We start from the raw sequence: 18,214 nt of genomic DNA, 5'->3' as shown, positions 1-18,214 counted from the left end.
GAAAAAACTTCATTAATTTTTCCACCTTGGCAAAAAAACTGAGCAAAATTGTCACTGCAATAATATGTAAAAACCCTTCGGTGCATTCAGTCAGTAGGACGACGAGCTCTAGTAAAGCATCTAAATAGAAAAGTAGAAAAATTGTATTATATAATTACATAATTTTAAATTATCTGTATATATTATCGTCATACATACCCATGTGAATAAGGATTTTCACCAAGCACTGTAGAACACAAATAGCAAAGTTTTGTTCCACATTTGCAAACAACTACGTTACAACCACCATCTTTCACATAAACGTGATTACATATTAAACATTTTCTAAAATAATTTATATTATTAATTTATAAAGGTCTTCTCGCTTATATAATGTACAAGATGATACATTTTTCAATGCACAAAAGGAAAAACAATCATCACCTGCTTAAATGGACTATCATGTCACTTGATCTAATGTTGGTCTGCGCGTTGGTGAAATTTTGTTAAACCGGCGCTGAGTTACTTATTGGGGTTTGTCATAACATGAAGGTTTGTGTTGAATAACTAATTTAGTATAAATCCGTGAGTAAAGATGGACTCCAATAAGTAACACAGTGGCGATTCAACATCACTTCATTCCAACCATAATTGCAAGTTAAACTGGTCTTTTTTTCTTTTTTTTCCCATTCGTTAGGGAGACCTATACCAGCGTACCACACCACACTGGGGGTGTGAAAAAGAAAACAATTAATCAATTGTACTGTCAGGCGTGTCGGGGGCTGCAACTGTTTAGGCGTTGACACGGTGCTCATTACTATAAGGTTAAAGGTCCCGACATTTTTCAAAAACACCAGCACCCCAAGGGTTTATATAACCTCTGCTGTTGCAAACCCCCGTATTTAAGTATATATTAAAAAAAAAAAATGTACTGGCATTTTTATATATGATGCTACCTACAATTTGTGTACGTTTTCAAAGCCAGTGGAATTGGTGTAAATTTTGTATTTTGTATTCCATAGATTCAAAGAAAGAAGTTGAGAGGGACTCGTTCTTGCAAAGGTACACACATGCCACATATTCATTCAACTTAAGGCGAAGTCTTCAAACACCTCATTTGATGCCAAACTCATTTAATAATAATAATATTTAACTTATTTTTCCCAAACATTACAAATTTTTATTTTAGGTTTTTAATTTAGGTAAGTAATTAATAAATTTTCACTTCACATTAGTGGTTTTTGCAGCTTTAGTTATACATGGAAAATCAATTCTTTTGTTACTAACCAAAAAAATCATCATTTTATTCTTAGAAAATTAAGAAGATTGCACCAAGAATCCATTTAAGCAGGTGTGAATTCATATAATGTGCATACATAATATATGTATATGTAGTGAATATGAAAATGAACCTCAGAATTTTGTTTGAAGCACTTTCCTCCTTCAAAAGTCTTGCAAGTTTATCTTTGCCTCCTTCTTTTTCATTCTCCTTACAATTCAAGGGTGTGTGATCTTTTTGTTTACACAGCCTGATGGAAAGTGTAAGAATGAGACAAACGAATCTATATGAAATAACTTAAGTTTTATCTTACCTACAAATTCTTTCTCTGCATCTTGAGCAAAAGAAATATTGTTCATTTTCTTCTGGGATGGCTGCGTATTCACAAAATGAACAAAATTCAATTCCTGGAATATTGGCCATTTTTACTTCGCCCTCCTGAATTTTGGAACACAGTTTCTCAAAAGCAGTGTTACTTATAACATTCTGCAAATATACAATGAAAATATTAAGTAAATATTAATTATTCACAGACACTTTGTTTATTTTTTATACGGCTTTGGAGTTCAGTTATGAGGATCTGACATAAAAAAAGGGTCTGAGGCTATATTAGCCAGCCTACATCACTTACTTTAACAGATTGTAAAGGAATAAATCCAACACAATCATCAAGGCATGGAAAAGCTAATTTACCCTCACCAAGTCTCACTTCCACATATCTAAAAAGTAAATGTGAAAAGTTAAATTACTTAAATTAACTGACATACGAGATATCAGCAGTTACTAACTTTTGCACACAAGTATCACAAAAAATGTGCCCTTCGCTGCAAGTTATGATTTCGTTATCCAGAACATCATCAGCATAGCAGCATTCACACAGAAATACATCCCCCTTTAAGAATAAACGAGAAATTAAATGGAGTTCATTTGTAATATATAATTAATGGCTGGAAATTAAAATAAAACCTCAATTTTCTTGATTAACCTCAATTCTTCTCTATAAAGAAGAAATTCTTCAATCTTTTTATAGTTCTCAACAAACCTAACCTAAGAGGAAAGAAATTATAATATGTTATGCATATCACAAATGTAAATATGCAAGTACACACCTCTTTAACAAAATTAATACACAAAGGAGAATTTTTTTTTAAGCCACTTTCAACTCTATCGTTTGTTGTTTTGTTTGGAGGATTTGCAGCAATATGTTGTACAATATGAAGAAGATTGTATGACTTGTCTACCATGACACTTGCAATATATTCAACTGGGTAGAAAAGGTACCTAGAAAAATATAAAATTAAAGATCCATGAAAGTAAATTAGTGTATTAGTTTTATGTATATGTATTATTAATATTATAATAAAACACTTTTAAATGGACTAGATCAATTCTAAATGGACTAGTCTCAATTCATAATAATCTGTAAAACCTGTTCTCTTCATGGCTAACTTTCTGCCCATTGATCATAAGCAATGATGGACATTCTTAAGTATCATACAACCCCTGTCTTTTATGATTTTTAATTCCATTTTCTCATGTAATCACTTTAAACTGCTTCCAGCCACAATTCTAACTTGTGTATATACATTTGCCATATATCATGACTTTCATTTAGATTTATTAGCTAAGGCTTCGAGTACAATAGGAGCAACGGGCTTGTGTTTATGTTAACATTGAGTGTAATTATTTTAATTAATTATACTTTTTATTTAATGTCTTGGTCGATGTAAAAAGTTAGTGTCTCAAGCACGATTCAAACCACATCCTTCAACTCAATATGCATTTGAACTAGTAGCTACCAGCTTTGGAGATTGATAAACAACCTGAAGCTAGCCAGTGAGTTGTAAAAACTAGAGGAGCACAATAGACCTACTCAGATTGAATCCTTATTCCTGGTTTCTTTTCAAGTATTAAGGGAAAAAGCGAACAACAATTTCTTGGCAAAGTTTTGAAGACCTGTGTATATACTTACATAAATGCATACTAGACTCAAACATTTATTTTCATATATGTGATTTACAATAAATGTTAATCTGACTTTAATAGCGGTTTACCCCAAGGCTCTATTCTTAAACCCTTACACTTTTCCATGTTTCTAACTAATCTTCCATTAGTTCTTATTTTCTTCCAATTTCATCTTTATGTTGATGACACAGCTTTACATTCTACAAGCAATATCTTCAAGATCTTCATTTTCTCAACCATGGTTAAGAAATGATGGAATTTTTTTAAACCGTAACAAATCCCAGTCTTCCAATAAACCCATTAATACAGATTGCCTACCCCATCCTCATATCAACAGGTCTCCTTTAAATTTTTGTCCTCAAGTTAAAAATCTTAGCATGGCCATGTGAGTTCTACTATTGAAAAGATCTATTCAAGCCTCCATTCTCTTTGACACCTTAGCTTTGTGACTCCACAGAAAACTAGAGTTCTCCTTATTAAATCCCTAATAATTCCTTTATTCTGTTAGTGCAGCGATATTTTTTCACTTTCATTAGACTCTCAATTTGCTCATCGCCTTCAAATTGCTTATCATTCCTGCATTGATGTAATGTTATGATCTTAAACCAAGAGATCATATTTCTTCACTTAACATTCTAAGCACTTATAAACTTGTAATACACATATTTAAAATTAAACCAAATAAAAGTCCTCCAAAGTGGTTAGCATGAGAGACTCTCACACCGCGGTCGTGGGTTCGATTCCCACCGTCGCCTCTGGCCCTTTTTTCCCGATAACCCCCAATTTGAACAACATCTATAAGAATTCGTCATGGCTAATATGCAAAGATCATAAGGCCAAAAAAAAAAGTCCTCAATGTCTATAAACTTTTTTCCTTATCCAAAACACCAATCATATCCCAACCTTCAACACTGCTCTAAAACTGTAGCCACAGAATTCCAGAGGCAAGATTATGGAATCTGCTTCCCCGGGAAGTATTTTCTTCTTTCTCACTGGCTTGTTTACATCCATGATATCTGAGTTTTAAAAAGAATCATCTCTTTTTCTACCCTCTACCATATTTCCCCCATTAACTTTACTCTGTGTCGACTTTTCTTTCGTAATGTAATTTTATCATTCGATTATAAATAATGAATATTTTAATTAATACATTATTGTTTTGTATGTTTTATTATATTTTATTATTGTTATTGATATTATTATTTAACTTTGTTTATAAAACAAAATTTATTTCTAAAATATGTCTAAAATTGGTACCTTTAACATATAAATAAACTGATTGAAATTAGACATATTTTGGCAAGAGTGTGGGGTTGAAGTTTTTGGTACATAGTTGTAGGTTAAACTTTTAAATTTGAATCTAAAATACTTAAAGCCAGATTAGGTCATACAAAAAAGAACATTTTCTTTTAATTTAAAATTGTTTTAGTTAATCAAAGTGGATTGAATAATTACTGACTTCCAATGCACTTGTTAAAATATGTCTAATTTCAATCAGTTTATGTAAATAAATGTTGGAGAATGCATGTTACTAACTTGTATTAGGATTAGGGATAGGGATAGAAGTGGCATCCACAAGGCCTTCTACACCTCGATCTGAGTAGATCTATTATGCTCCTCTATTTTTATAATTCACTGGCCAGCTTTAGGTCATTAATCAACCTCCATAGTCTTTCCAGCGGGTCTTTAGTTTAGGATCCTGCTTGCAGCTTTTTCTCTCCTATTTGCAAGAATCTACGCCTATATAGATCTTCACGAAAACATAAAGCGTGTTCTGCGGTTTCCTCTTCTTCCTGGCAGCATCTGCACAGTTTTACTTCTGTCTATACTCCTATTCGAGGGCGTACTTAGGCAGCAGTGCCCTGTCAGGGGTCCAACCCAGAGTGGTTCTGTTCCAGTAATTTCTTTGTAAGTCTTGCAGATGTCCTTCTATGAATCTCTTCACGTGCCTCATGCCTAGGATATTATTCCACCAGGTTTTGTACTCTTTAAGGATCCATTATTGGATGTCTCCTTTTTTTTGTGTGTGTGTGTGGTAAGCAAGATGCTAGGCGACAATAGGTTCAGGGCTTCAGCATTCATCACCACTGGCTCCTTTTTCGACCAAAATGTCCACTTTCTCATTGCCTCTCCCGAATGCCCAAGGACCTATGCCATGGTCAGGTCATGGTGTCACTGACTTCTTCTAGGGGTTCCATACAATTACGTACCTTTAGAATCTTGCTTTTCTCTCCTAGTTGTAAGAATCTTCAAAAAACATAAAACATGTTCTTGGTCTCCTCTTCTTCCTGGCAACATCTACACAGTTTTACTTCTGTTTGTACTCCTATCCGGAGCATATGCCTTCTTAGGCAGTAGTGCCCTGTCAGGAGTCCAATCAGATTCGACTCCAACCTGAAGCTGCCTAACTCTCAGCAAAAATGACTATCTCTCATGAATGTATTCCTAGACTTTTTATTTCTCTGGCACAGAGTTCAATCATTATGATTTCAGAATGGAAAACCATAGCATATTTTCCTATGTTTAAAATCAGTTCGGTCTTCAGATTCATCACAATGACTCCAGCCTCGTGCCTTTATCCATTTTTGGGCCATCATTAATTTAAGATTAACTTTAACAATAATATTAATGTGTAGTAATAATAATTCATACAAAATGTACATTTTAACTTATTTAACTTTTTAACTTATTTATATAAATGTTTGTCATGAGGGTGGCTTTATAAATGCTGAAAACCTTGGCAAATAATCAAACTTTGCTTTAATTTTTTTTCACACAATGACTAGAAATCAGATATTCAAGATTTTCATAGACATGTGGTCGATCAAACTAGTCTACCTATTATTTTTAATACTTTGGTATTGAATTGTACAGATCGGCGTGATGCTGCTTATTAGTGATTCTGTTAAGCCTACTTAGTATCTCTCCCATGTGGTCTAGTGGCTAGGATATCTGGCTTTCACCCAGAAGGCCCGGGTTCGATTCCCGGCATGGGAACATGTTTTTTTGAATAGTAATAAATTAACTGGTTATTTAGAATTATTTGCTTAATGTTATCTAAAATAAAATTATAGTATATTGCAATTAATTATTCTTTTTATCTAAGGTTTTTCATTTCAACCATAACCCTTAGATGAAAAAGAATAATTAATATGGTCTATTATGACCAAAATCTAGAACAATAAAAAAAAATTATAAAAAATCATAAAAACATCTTTCTCATTAAATGCATCAACATTAGAAGAGTAACTGAACAGAAAAAGACACGATTCAGAAAAGGAAAGAAAAATTCATTTAGGCACATTTAACTCACAAATATGCGCAATTTTGTACTTTAAAATTTTAGTTGTTTTAATTTAAAAGTTTAAATTAAGGCAGAGAAGAAAATGATTAATAAAAAGAGATAGATATAGAGGAGGGAAATAGTAATAACAAATTGTACCTGTCTTTTAAATACTCGAACATTTGTTCTTTATGCTGTTTCGACTTAGGAAGTTGTTCGAAATAAGTGAGCGGATCCTTCGTCCTGAGACTTTGAAGAAAATCCTCCACGTCCATTCGGTCGACGTTCAGGATGTCTCCGGGCAGGACGAATTCTTCTTCGATTTCGGTTTGGAGTAGCGTCGGGTCATCGAGTGTCTCGGAGACGAAGGAACAAAAAGCCTCTTCATCGGTGCCGAATTCCTTGCATTTCATTATTAAAGTGTTGCGGTTTGCCGATGGAAAAATCGAAAGCAAATAATTATAGTGGCGGCTTATTGTTAAAAATTCCGGAAGTCCGTCGGCGTCCATCGCTGAGAAGACAATCCAGTTGATTCCCAAATGGCGGCTCGATGCTCACAAAGGCAATTTTTCCGCACTAATAAACCATATCCATTAATATAATTTAATTCCAAGCTAGCGATCATAAAACAAATCCACCAGCTATAGACGTAGCACAATTCTATTAGAATGGATGAATTCGGTACCAACTACCAGCCCCGTTACGGTAGCACTTTTTGAGAATTTTTGACCTGAGATACTAGTAATTCTCCTGTACTTGTTTCCGCTAAGAACTAATGTTGAAAATGACCGAGTAACGCGTAAAGTCAGATTTAATCAGTCCAAACTGTCCAAAATAATAGTGTTTAAATAAGATATCAAATTATTCATATCTTTTATCGAAAAATTTATTTTATGTTGAAACTTATCTGTGAAAGTAGGGTCATAACATTCTAAAGAGACGGTTCTATTGTGAACTTAAGAGATTATTCAGATTACAAACTACATTGCTATCCCTTTTATTTACATGCTGTATAAAGACAACATTTTTGAATCTACAGCTTAATTCATTTGTATGATTTTCATCCAATTATCTCACAAAAAGGGCATCAATCACTAAAAGAAAGTAATTTAAAAAAAAGAAAGAAATCTGTTAGCAATTGCAATTTTTGCCATTCTTATTTTTTTAACATTTTATTTTACTACAAAATTTATTTGGACATTAAAAAATAGTTCAGTTTTGTAAGATAATTCCATCCTCTTTGAAAAATGATTAGATATTGTCTTACTAATAATGATCTATAATCCTAGTATATACAAGTTAATGAATGATTTGATTATTGGTGAAAATAATCCAGTTGGGCATCATGACATTATTATATAATTTTATTTTGTTTATCTATAAAACCAGTCAAATTTTACATTATTGTATTAGTAATAATTTTAGTAATTAACAAGGATGAATATATTAGAAACTGGTTCAACCATGGTCAGACGTGGAAACAATTTTCTTTTCTTTCAACATTACAAGTGAATACCATGTGTAACAATTTTACACTTTTCAAAGTTAATGACTAGCTGGAAATGGCATTAATAATGATGACCAATAATAAATGTTAATATCAATCTTAATACTAATAATACTAATTAATAAGATCGTAACGATTTTAACGAGTTGATCATGATACAAGTGTAATTTTGTTGTACCTTTTGAGTTTTACAGCTTGTCAATTGAATATTTGTTAGTTTTATAGATCAATAAACTCAATAATTAGTAAGAATAGGTTGGGAAGACGAGAACAATCTGGTAAGACTTGTAACCATTTTCCTTTTGGTTTTACAAGTATCGTTTAATAACAATTTTTATATTATTTTTTAAAACTTAATAACTGGAAATTGAATTAGTCATGACGACTAATAATAATTGTTAATATATATCTACCTAGTACTAATAACAATAATCAATAAAATCGTAACGATTTTGGTGTCTGTTGGGACCTCACGCCAATTTTGTTGTTGTCCATAGTACAAATGCAATTTTGTTGTACCTTTACAGTTTTACAGCTTGTCAGTTGAATATTTGTTAGTTTTATAGATCAATAAACTCATTAATTAGTAAGAATAAGTTGGGAAGACGAGAACAATCTAGTAAGACTTGCCGCCATTTTCCTTTTTGTATTGCACGTGAGTATCATTTTATAACATTTTTTATATTAAATTTTAAAAGTTAATGATTGGAAATTGAGTTTTTAATAACGAATAACAATTATTGTTGTAAATAATGACTGAGTTAGATTGAATGACAGGTGGGACGTCATGCCATTTTCTTAAATTCAAATTTTTTTAAATATAATGAGTTCAATTTTTAAAATGCTTTTATATTCTCTTTTCAAATTTAATAGATGAAAAATATGTGTTAGTAATAATGACTAGTATTGTTAGTAGTCCAACGATTTGATGATTGGTGGGAACAATCAGCATTGACGTCACGATTGGGATTCCTCGTTTATTTGAAAGAACGATAAGGATAACAGCATAAAGTTGGTAACTTGAGAAAAACCTGTCAGACACAAGTATCAGTCGCTGACTCCCTACACTCTATCAGTATCAGCTGATTGATCCTGTGTTCAGTTTCGATGTCCAGTGCGATGCTTATTCCGACACTCGGTCGTTTTATCGTCAAAATCTGTCAGTGATGGTATAGAAATTGAGGCTAGTGGGAGGGATTGAGTTTTAGAGGCAGCCTCCCTTGCGGATAGTGGCCGAATGTGTCGCGCGAACAATATCGAATTTATTAATTCAATTAGTGGCGATCGGCCCAAAACGATACATTTTAGAATATGTGAGACAAAGTTTAGCCATAAATTCGCTGTCGATCTTTACGGTCCATTATGTCGGCAATAACAGAAAGGGGTGTCCTCAGATGGAAAGAATGGATGCCCCTAGTCACTCAGCAGGTTGTCGATTTCTTTTCATATTTTCATATATTTTCACTTGCAAACTAATTTCTTAACAAAAATTTAATTGTACCCATTCAGCAAAGGTTGAGGAGTTTAATACAAGTCATTGCGTACAACATACAAGTCAAAGATGACATACTCTCAAAACACAAAGTCAAGAAGCTGTCGTACTATTTCACGCTTCACCTCTCGACGATGTCAGCTCCAGTGTATACGAGTGAGAAGTTGGAAAGCGAGAATCCCAAGTGGTGCGAAGTCAACATAGGCCAACAATACGGGGCAGCCACTGGTAACCGATTTTTCCTTTTTAATATTTTCTAGCATTTTCTTATTCTTATTCTGTTAATAATTGGAACAGTCGGTGCTGATATGTTATTTTATCTCAGATATAAAATGAATGTGGTCTGCAATGTTTGGCATTGCTGATAAGAGATTTCATTTTTTCTCCTCAATATCACATTATATCGATGCTTTCAATTTGACTTGTTAAAAGCCTAATCAACCATTCAACACAAAACAAAACAATAAAGTACCATTCATACCAATGCTTAGCATGTTCAACATAATGTGGCAGACACGGCACAGAATCAAGTTTTCACACCACAACTGACTACATATGCCGACAAACTAGAGAATTGACTGCAAACTGAAGAATTAGCTGTGTTAGCAATTTTACTTGAAGAAGTAAAGGGAATGAAATTGGATTGTGTGGAAGTAGGGCAAAAAAATAAAAAAAATAATCACTGTACATCCAACGAATTTAATAAGAAAAAAAGGAGAATTGTACACGCCCTACTAGGGATGAAAACTGAAAACCCCCTAAAAAGAGATGAAAACTGATTTTTTAAATTCTTCGAAATAGTCACTAAGGGCACAGACACACACACTAGCCCTGAAAAAATAATCCACCAGCACAGTTCAAATATTCTTTATGATAATACATTCACATTCTACTCAATTCCTGTATAAGTGAATACCCTTATAGATAATGTATGTAATTATTTTTTTGCTGGACATATTACATGTTGGTATTTATGAATGGTATTTAAATGTAGAGTGTGACAGACTAGATTAAAACAAAAATTTATTATTTGTTTATGATTTTTTTCTTCATTATAGTTGTCCTTCTTTTTAATTTTATAGATGAAAAATTTCTTTTTTGTAGGCCTTTTTGTTAAATGCAATCACAATATTTTGACGTATTGGCAATTCTGTACCATTTTCAAGTGCTAATTGTTTTCAACTTTTGTTGAAACAATATTTTGTTTTTAAAGTGTTTATATAATGTTTAAGAAATAAAATACAGTTCTTTAAAATGGCACAATATGGCCAAAATGTAAAACATTGTAATTTAAAAAAACTTCAACAAAAAGGCCTACAAAAAGATTTTTTAAAGCAAATTTTTCCTTATTTCCTTTGAATATCTTGTGCTCTTTTGAGAAAAATCATGGTAATTTTCTGACAGGTTTGGAAATGAACCAGCATTAAAACTACAATAAAATAATGCCTGTCATATAGGAGCATCTGTGGACATTAATGTCCAACTAAATTATTGCGGACAATACTTGCAATACGTTTTTTCTTTTCCAAGATCAATTAAAAAGCCATGGGCTATATCAGGATTCAAACTCACAACTGCTAGCATGGTAAGTATGAACCTGGATGCCCTAACATTCAGGCATCCCGGCCCCCTAAAAAAGACTGTAAAAATATGAAAAAATAAGTATGTCAGTGTTATTAGACTGGATATGGAAGAGTTCCTTGGGTTCAGTTTATTTAATCCTGGGATAATTAATTAAATTAATACATAATAATTAATTAAAATAATAATTGGTTAATGGTTGAAGAAGGTAAAGAAGATTTCGTTTGTTCAAAAAAGTGTTTGTTAATTTTTTGGGGAATAATTTTTGAACAGTTGCTGCAAATTAAAAATTGTTTGCACCACTGAATCCTGTGTCAAAAATCTTAACAAATCGTGTATAGTGCAATTTGAAATAGTTATTCTTATCCTGCTATCCTGGAGAGTTAGATCAAAACTTTTCGGTACATGATAAATAATCATGAGATATTAGACAAAAAATAAAAATTTTGATGCCTTGAGTTTTTTTTCTTACAAAAACGCCTTAATAAAAAATAAATTAAAAATAATAATAAACTCACTCTGTAAGTAGGAAACTAATTGAAATTAAATAAGAATATAAAACTATTTGTAGGCCTAGAATTAAAAATATGTAATATAAAACTGGCAAAGGGCCATACAGTTCTTCCTGTCAGTGATGGTCAAAATGGTTGGAAACAAGCTATCACTTTAGAGAAGGCTCTAAACTTAAGCATATAATTTAAGAAAAAGGTTCCCTTAGTCACACTCAATACTAGTTCACTCTTTAAATTTTTGTTAGCAACTATCTTGTTCCTGTGAATAGTCTTAAAAATAAAATGCAAGTAGACCAACCAATATAAGTATGTCTTGGGCTCAGCATCAGAATTTTACTCCATCGCCTTGAGTTAATGGTATTAATATATGGGAAATAATATATTTACGAATAAGTGACAGTGAGTGTTAATCTTCAGCTTAAACTGTATGCTCTTGGGATTTAACCAAATCTTCTGACAATACAATCTAGTTAGTTATTCTCATTCTAATTAAATTACCTGATATCTTCTTCTTATTCAACTTATACAACTCAAACCACTGGATGCTTATGAATACACTCTCAATCAAAAAATTCCACTACTTTGAAAGTTTTTATGTTTTGAATTTTGTATCTTTTTCTTAGAATTATTTGCTGTTGTGTTATTTTAATGTAAAAAAAAGTCAACAAGACATCTAAACACATACGATGATTCAGTAAACAACTTTTATCAGCATTTTCGTCCAATTCAGGCTCTATTGTGAGAGATTCTTATTAGTTTAGTTTTTATTAATCAACTAGTAATAATATTTTTTTTTTTTTTTTTTTTTTTTTTGAGGGGTCAAATGAAGATTCTAAAAACCCTTTCCTTCACTGCGACCTATATAGGTCTATTTTGGAACCCCTTTGAAAGTGCACTTTTTCTTATAAGATTAATCACTTTCCTCGGTGCCTCTTTGTGTACCTCTTTGGTGCAAAAATTGCCGTACTGTAACCGAGATAATGCTTCACATTTACAAACGATAGGTGCCAATGTCTCTGGTTCCTCCTGACAGAGTCGTCGGCATGTTTCTATCTCTACTTTGCATATTTCTTTAAGTGACCGGTATAGAGGCCTATAATTTTTCTCAGATCTTGCCTACTAAGAAAAAGGAATTCATTCGCCTTTCTTTTAACTTTCCTCACACCTAGTGTTTATATCCAGTGCTTGAGTTTTTCTTTCTTTTTTTCCAACTCCAACTTCAGCACCAATCCTGTCATTTTTTCTTTACCAACTCCTGTGCACAGAGTTGTATTGCATGAACCTCAGGTTGGAAATTTTTGGGAATAGTCCAAGGGGTTTTGCTAGGGTATTGGCCCTTTTACCCCTACATCTGTTCCATCTTTGTGTACCCTATTAGGGCCCTTTCCTGAAACTTAGGGTGGTTTTTTTATTTAAAAATGCTTGAAAGTCTCGGCTATTGAGGCTGGATCGTCATATACATTAAGGGTCTTTTGTTGCAGTGATATATTTCAGAAAAAAATTTCCAGGTTCTGAATCGCAGTGACATTTTGTTGAAAATGGTGCAAAACAGTCACCAAATTGATTGTTTGATTCATTCACTCAGAAATTATATATAGGAATTAATGGTTCTTGAAGAATAATGGGCTTTCTTTACAAAGAATGATGATATTCATTGACGATGATATCAAGGCTGAATGAATCACACAGTCTAAATAAAGCCATTTTACTCATAGTACGATTAAATTTTTACAGATGTAAATGACATAATTAAAGAACAATTTTTTCATTTGTGCATGCATGCAGAAATTTTAGGGGGCCAACAAATAAGTTCATCATCGACTCTCCGGAGAAAAAACTTTTTTTTTAAATCTGCAACCATTTCAGTGTTTCAATCTGGTTACTGACTCTATGGTTTTATAATCAGTATAGTAAATCAATATCCTAAAATGCTAGCCTCTCCTTGTACCTCAGGTTATCAAGTATAAATTACATGCAAAACATAAATATATGTAATTTGTAAGGCTCACATGGACTCCTAAATTAATGAATTGAAGTTTCGAATATGTAATGGATCAGTGAATATAAAAAGACAGAAACATTGAAACAACTCTGAACTATTGACTGTTATTCATTTTTATTGTTTTTATATTTTATATATATATACACACACAGAAAGTTGTATGCATCCTACAACCCCCAAAGAACCATAGTTGACGAGTAACCCCCTGCTATACCCAAGCGCATCCAGGGGACGTAGTGGTCACCATATATGCTGTGAGAATTCAGAGCCCTTCCTTTCATGCTAATAAATTTCAATAAATCAACATAAATACAACACAAACACTATATACATTTAAAAATTCCTATAGCCCTGAGGTACCAGTACAGCAATCTGTGCCCACTATGAATACCAAAATATACGTCAAACCTTTTATTGTGAAAAATATGCTCAACTGCTATATTATTGCTACCAGGAGGTGCCCATGGAATATTCTTGTATGATCTATATGTATTCTTGTCAGAACGGCCTTTTTCCTCTTTGTCCCACTCTCTGTGGACTGTCTTTCTTAACCTACCACAGTTTGTCTGGGTTATTTCGATTACTTTGAGCCAAGCCGTTTCTCAGCTCATCTTTTACTAAATTTAATAGTTTCAAATCTGCTGGGTGTTCAGGTTGGGAAGCATTGTGGGATCTTTCGGCTGCTTCTTTGGCCACCGTATCCAGTTCTTCATTCCCAGCTATTTCTATAGGAACCCTTGCCAACATGACCTTCCCTTCCATCATTTCTAATAAAATAATTATTATATTTGTAAAGTATAGGTACTTACTTTCTAATATTTCTGATTTATTTTTAGATGGTAACATTTAATGTAATGTATAATTAATTTTGTTACAGGTGTAGTTATAAGACTATGGGTGAGTATCAATGGAGAAGCTGATTATGAAGTTACAGTTTGGGGGCTGTTTTTCAGTGGTCTCATGTACTTGGGTCCAAGAGTTCTGAATACAGATCCCAGCGCTTTGGGATCAAATTCATTGATTTTTCATATGTACGGTGGATATTTCACTTCCCCTCATTGCTTTTTAAATCCTCATCCAGTCACACCTAGAACGTTGACTATTCAGATGAATGCGTCTCATACTAAGCCTAGTTATAATGTCAATTCATTGTTAAGGTAATTGTTGATATCGATGTTCAATCTTTTCAATGTTGTAATTTTTGATGTAAAAGGTTGCAGACACTCCAACAAGCAATAAAAAAACAGACGACGGCCACTGCAGTGCTACGAGAACGTATCTCGTCTGGTTGTGCCATTAACTCAGAAGAGGATTCTTTGATTAAAGGAAGTGCTGCTTTGAGAAAACTACTCGGCAAACCGGTCACCCCCAAGGTGAACCCAGATAAAATATTAGCAATCAAGATGCAAATTGAAATGAAGAAGTTCCGAATACAAATGCTCGTCGAAGAGAAGGACCGTAAAGCGGCACTTGTACAAAAATTGGCTGTCATCAAAGATATGCTTGCAGAAAAGAATCAAGATAGAGGTTTTACACTCATTATTTTATTATATTTTTTTTAACTATGCCTAATTATTATTTATTATATTTTTTAGACACTGAACTCATGGATAGATATTTCATGTTAAGGAAAAACATTGAAAAAAGAAAGGAGTTCAGACAGCAGCTAATAGAAACAAGAACACATTTGGCACAAACAGCAGCTCTCTTAGACAAAAGAAAAAAAACATTAATGTCACAACTATCTTTGATTTACCCAATTATTCAGGTTAATTTACAATTAGTTTTGTAAGAAACACTATATACTTAAGGTAAAATAGCAATGAACTAGATTAAATAAAATAGTTGATATTTTTAAATTGTCACCACAAATAATTCAACTTGAACATTTTTAATAATTTAATTAATTTTTATGCAATGTGGTTGGGATGAAAAATTAGTTGATGAACTATGCTGAACCAGGATAGGATCACTGATTAAGTCTGCCTTCTCTCTCAGGTTTGTTGGATTACTCAAAAGCATTTCGACATTGCGCCATATTCAGTGAGGAACTGAATGAGGAGTAACGTTTGAGTAGTTCAACAAACCACAAGCGAAGACAGGCACAATAAATGACTCTATGCCGGTTCAGCTTGAAAAATTAGTGTCATGAGCAGGACTCGAACCCATGACAATGGGATCGGTACCATGGCACTTCTACCATTTGAGCTATCGTTCCTGTCCTCAAAACATCGAGTAATCATCTCAACCTAAATTTTTTTTCGCATATTCCTCTCATTTGCCAATATTCAAATATCATGAAATCATATAAATTCTCAGCGATATAAATGAATTGCACCTACTTTATAAAAATGTATAAAAAATCATAAATAGGTTATAATAATTATTCTGGTTAATAGACCAACTAAAACACATATATTAACATTTCACACTTGTGTGCAATAGAAGTTTGTTAACCATCAAATACGCCTATGATAGATAATCCCATCTAGTCTCAACTTGTGTATTTTACCATTTCATTCTATTTTATTAACCTCTCAAGTTTTGTAGCTTAATTTTGATTTTATAAATGAATAAACTTTAAACATCAAATTTACTTTTAAAAATTATTTTAAAGTAAAAAAATCTGTTTGAATTAAAAATTAAATGCAACTTGCAAGTCATGTTTTAAAATTTAACTTCGGATTTTTTAAAATGAGACATGAATCTGAATCTTCAGACAATCTGCATAAACTTTTCTTTTTTTTTAAAAAAGGAAGGAATTGCAATAGTTTCAGAGTTATATATCTATATTTTAGTAATTAACGATCATTCTGTTCCACCTATCTGTTTTGGTCTATCAGACACATTTTCCTAAATTCTGTGATTGCTCTGTGTTACTTTTTTGTATTACATTCTTTAAATAACAAATAGAGAAGAAATTTGATGTGGTCATATGTTGTCTGATAGACCTAACTAGCAAAGATAGGAATACCGGGTTGATCGGAAACCAAATTACATATTAATTACGTTTGAGCAGTACATATGTAAATTTCAGTCGCCAAATGGGAACTACACTATTAGAGAAGTGCATTTGCCAGACTCTGAAGATTTCGATGGCAAAGATGAATTGATGATTTCTGTAGCTCTTGGCTTTGTGACCCACCTCGTCCAAATGATGTCTTTCTTTCTCAATGTTCCCACAAGGTACCCGATGGTCCATTTTGGCTCGAGAAGCAAAATTATCGACCACATATCCGAAAACATTTCCGATAAGGACCGAGAGTAAGTGTACACTTGGCTTCCATATAATTATCTTTTCTAATTGATATTTCTCAGATTTCCACTTTATGCGAGAGGAAAGGAGAAACACCTGTTTGACTACGGTGTTTACTTGTTGAACAAAAATATAGCTCAGTTGAGATGGTGTTGTGGAATCACGACTACGGATCTCAGGCCTACTCTCCTCAACCTGTCCGCTCTTATGAATTTAACCACTAAACAAAATGAGTAATTAACTCTATAATAAAATAAAAAATTAACTTTTCAAATTTTTTTTTTTTTTTTTTTCAGAATTGGCTCAATAATGAGAGAATGGAACAGAACTAGGACCGAAGAGAAACATCCTTCCTTGAGCAATTCATTAGATAGAGGGCTTGATTGTGTGACTGATACACCTTCCGATCCGAACGGTTCTGACTGTCACGAGTACGTTGAAAAGCAAAGAGTAAGATATGAGTCAGCACCCGTTCACGATTTGGCCAGCTTAATGTCACTCGACATAACATGTAAATCGTATGACAATATTAACGGATCTCATGCGATTCAAAGTTACAATAAGGACCAACCGATGACGGTCCCAAATGAAGATTTGTTAACCAGAGAATAATACCTTTGACTTTGTTCATCTCAAAATTTTGCCTAGTGTATTATATGTAAATATTATTTAAACATGTACGATAATATTGAACAGGTAATAATCACTCATAAAGAGAAGAGGATTTAAATTAGGAAAAGTGTGTAATATTCCTTTCCAGCCATTTGCCAGAAAATAATTTTGATATGTAAATATGTTTATATTGTACAACCAAACTGTATATAAGACTTCGTTATATTATACAAATATATTTATTAAAAACCTGGTAATACCTTTATTTGTCTGCATTATATCATCCTCAGTTTCAGGTTCATTATAAATTAAGGTGATACATTTTTTTTTTTTAATGAAAGTCATGATTATACAAAGATAAAAAAAATCTTGTTTAATAAGCTAGCAGCTAAGTGCACAGCTGAAAATATTTCAGCCATTTAAAAAGCAATTTTATATTTTTAAAGAACCACAATAGATTTTTATGTTTTCTAAACATTTGAAGATCAAACAGGAAAAACTTAATGTTACAATAATTATACATGTTAAGTAACAAATACAACATTAGTGAAAACAAAATAAAAACGAAATATTAATTGTACTAGAAAAAATAAGTCAGTCAATTTTGCCTTATTGAAGATGACTTTTAATTTTTTTTTTAATAAGATGGCTTTATTTATTATAAATAAACATTTCTTTTTACAATATTAAAACTAATTACTCACTTCTTTTATCAATTCACTCTTTTTATCTCAGAAATGAAATAT

The 18,214-nt window shown here is 32.5% G+C and overlaps 2 protein-coding genes and 1 non-coding gene across 4 annotated transcripts; 2 read left to right on the top strand and 1 right to left on the bottom strand.

Moving 5' to 3' along the window:
- Positions 1 to 21: 21 nt before the first annotated feature.
- On the bottom strand, positions 22 to 14,466 carry LOC106672781 (E3 ubiquitin-protein ligase RNF216-like). Of its 2 annotated transcripts, none has more exons than XM_024226468.1 (10): positions 12,097 to 14,466; positions 6,666 to 7,082; positions 2,368 to 2,539; positions 2,225 to 2,305; positions 2,047 to 2,150; positions 1,890 to 1,977; positions 1,572 to 1,744; positions 1,392 to 1,508; positions 199 to 324; positions 22 to 120 (listed from the first exon to the last, which is right to left on the bottom strand). In XM_024226468.1, the coding sequence occupies exons 2-10, from the start codon at positions 7,013 to 7,015 to the stop codon at positions 87 to 89; spliced, it is 1,245 nt and encodes a 414-aa protein (XP_024082236.1). In that variant the 5' UTR covers positions 7,016 to 7,082; positions 12,097 to 14,466; the 3' UTR covers positions 22 to 86. The 2 variants fall into 2 exon arrangements, with proteins under 2 accessions (XP_024082236.1, XP_014259959.1); XM_014404473.2 differs by lacking the exon at positions 12,097 to 14,466 and adding an exon at positions 7,145 to 7,439.
- Positions 6,149 to 6,220, top strand: Trnae-uuc. The gene has a single exon. It is a non-coding gene; the product is annotated as a tRNA-Glu (tRNA).
- On the top strand, positions 9,024 to 17,733 carry LOC106672799 (UV radiation resistance associated protein). Its single transcript, XM_014404508.2, has 8 exons — positions 9,024 to 9,441; positions 9,523 to 9,733; positions 14,478 to 14,757; positions 14,814 to 15,127; positions 15,196 to 15,368; positions 16,638 to 16,864; positions 16,919 to 17,089; positions 17,153 to 17,733. Exons 1-8 carry the CDS (start codon positions 9,376 to 9,378, stop codon positions 17,466 to 17,468), a joined length of 1,758 nt encoding a protein of 585 aa, XP_014259994.1. The 5' UTR covers positions 9,024 to 9,375; the 3' UTR covers positions 17,469 to 17,733.
- The last annotated feature ends 481 nt before the right edge of the window (positions 17,734 to 18,214 follow it).

Source organism: Cimex lectularius, unplaced genomic scaffold, assembly GCF_000648675.2.
Source record: "Cimex lectularius strain Harlan isolate CLEC.00 unplaced genomic scaffold, Clec_2.1 scaffold143, whole genome shotgun sequence".
NCBI lineage: Eukaryota > Metazoa > Arthropoda > Insecta > Hemiptera > Cimicidae > Cimex > Cimex lectularius.
The sequence above is the reverse complement of the archived record's forward strand: the minus strand, read 5'-3'. Positions and strand labels throughout refer to the sequence as shown.

Bases quoted from the DNA above. Each gene is read 5' to 3' on its own strand.
- LOC106672799 (XM_014404508.2), top strand. From the start codon at position 9,376: ATGTCGGCAATAACAGAAAGGGGTGTCCTCAGATGGAAAGAATGGATG. The intron at 15,128-15,195 runs GTTTTACACTCA...TATATTTTTTAG, and splicing joins AGAAAAGAATCAAGATAGAG to ACACTGAACTCATGGATAGA. The intron at 15,369-16,637 runs GTTAATTTACAA...TGTAAATTTCAG, and splicing joins TGATTTACCCAATTATTCAG to TCGCCAAATGGGAACTACAC.
- LOC106672781 (XM_024226468.1), bottom strand. From the start codon at position 7,015: ATGGACGCCGACGGACTTCCGGAATTTTTAACAATAAGCCGCCACTAT. The intron at 1,745-1,889 runs GTAAGTGATGTA...GTATATTTGCAG, and splicing joins TTCCTTTACAATCTGTTAAA to AATGTTATAAGTAACACTGC. The intron at 325-1,391 runs GTTCATTTTCAT...AAATTATTTTAG, and splicing joins GCTTCAAACAAAATTCTGAG to AAAATGTTTAATATGTAATC.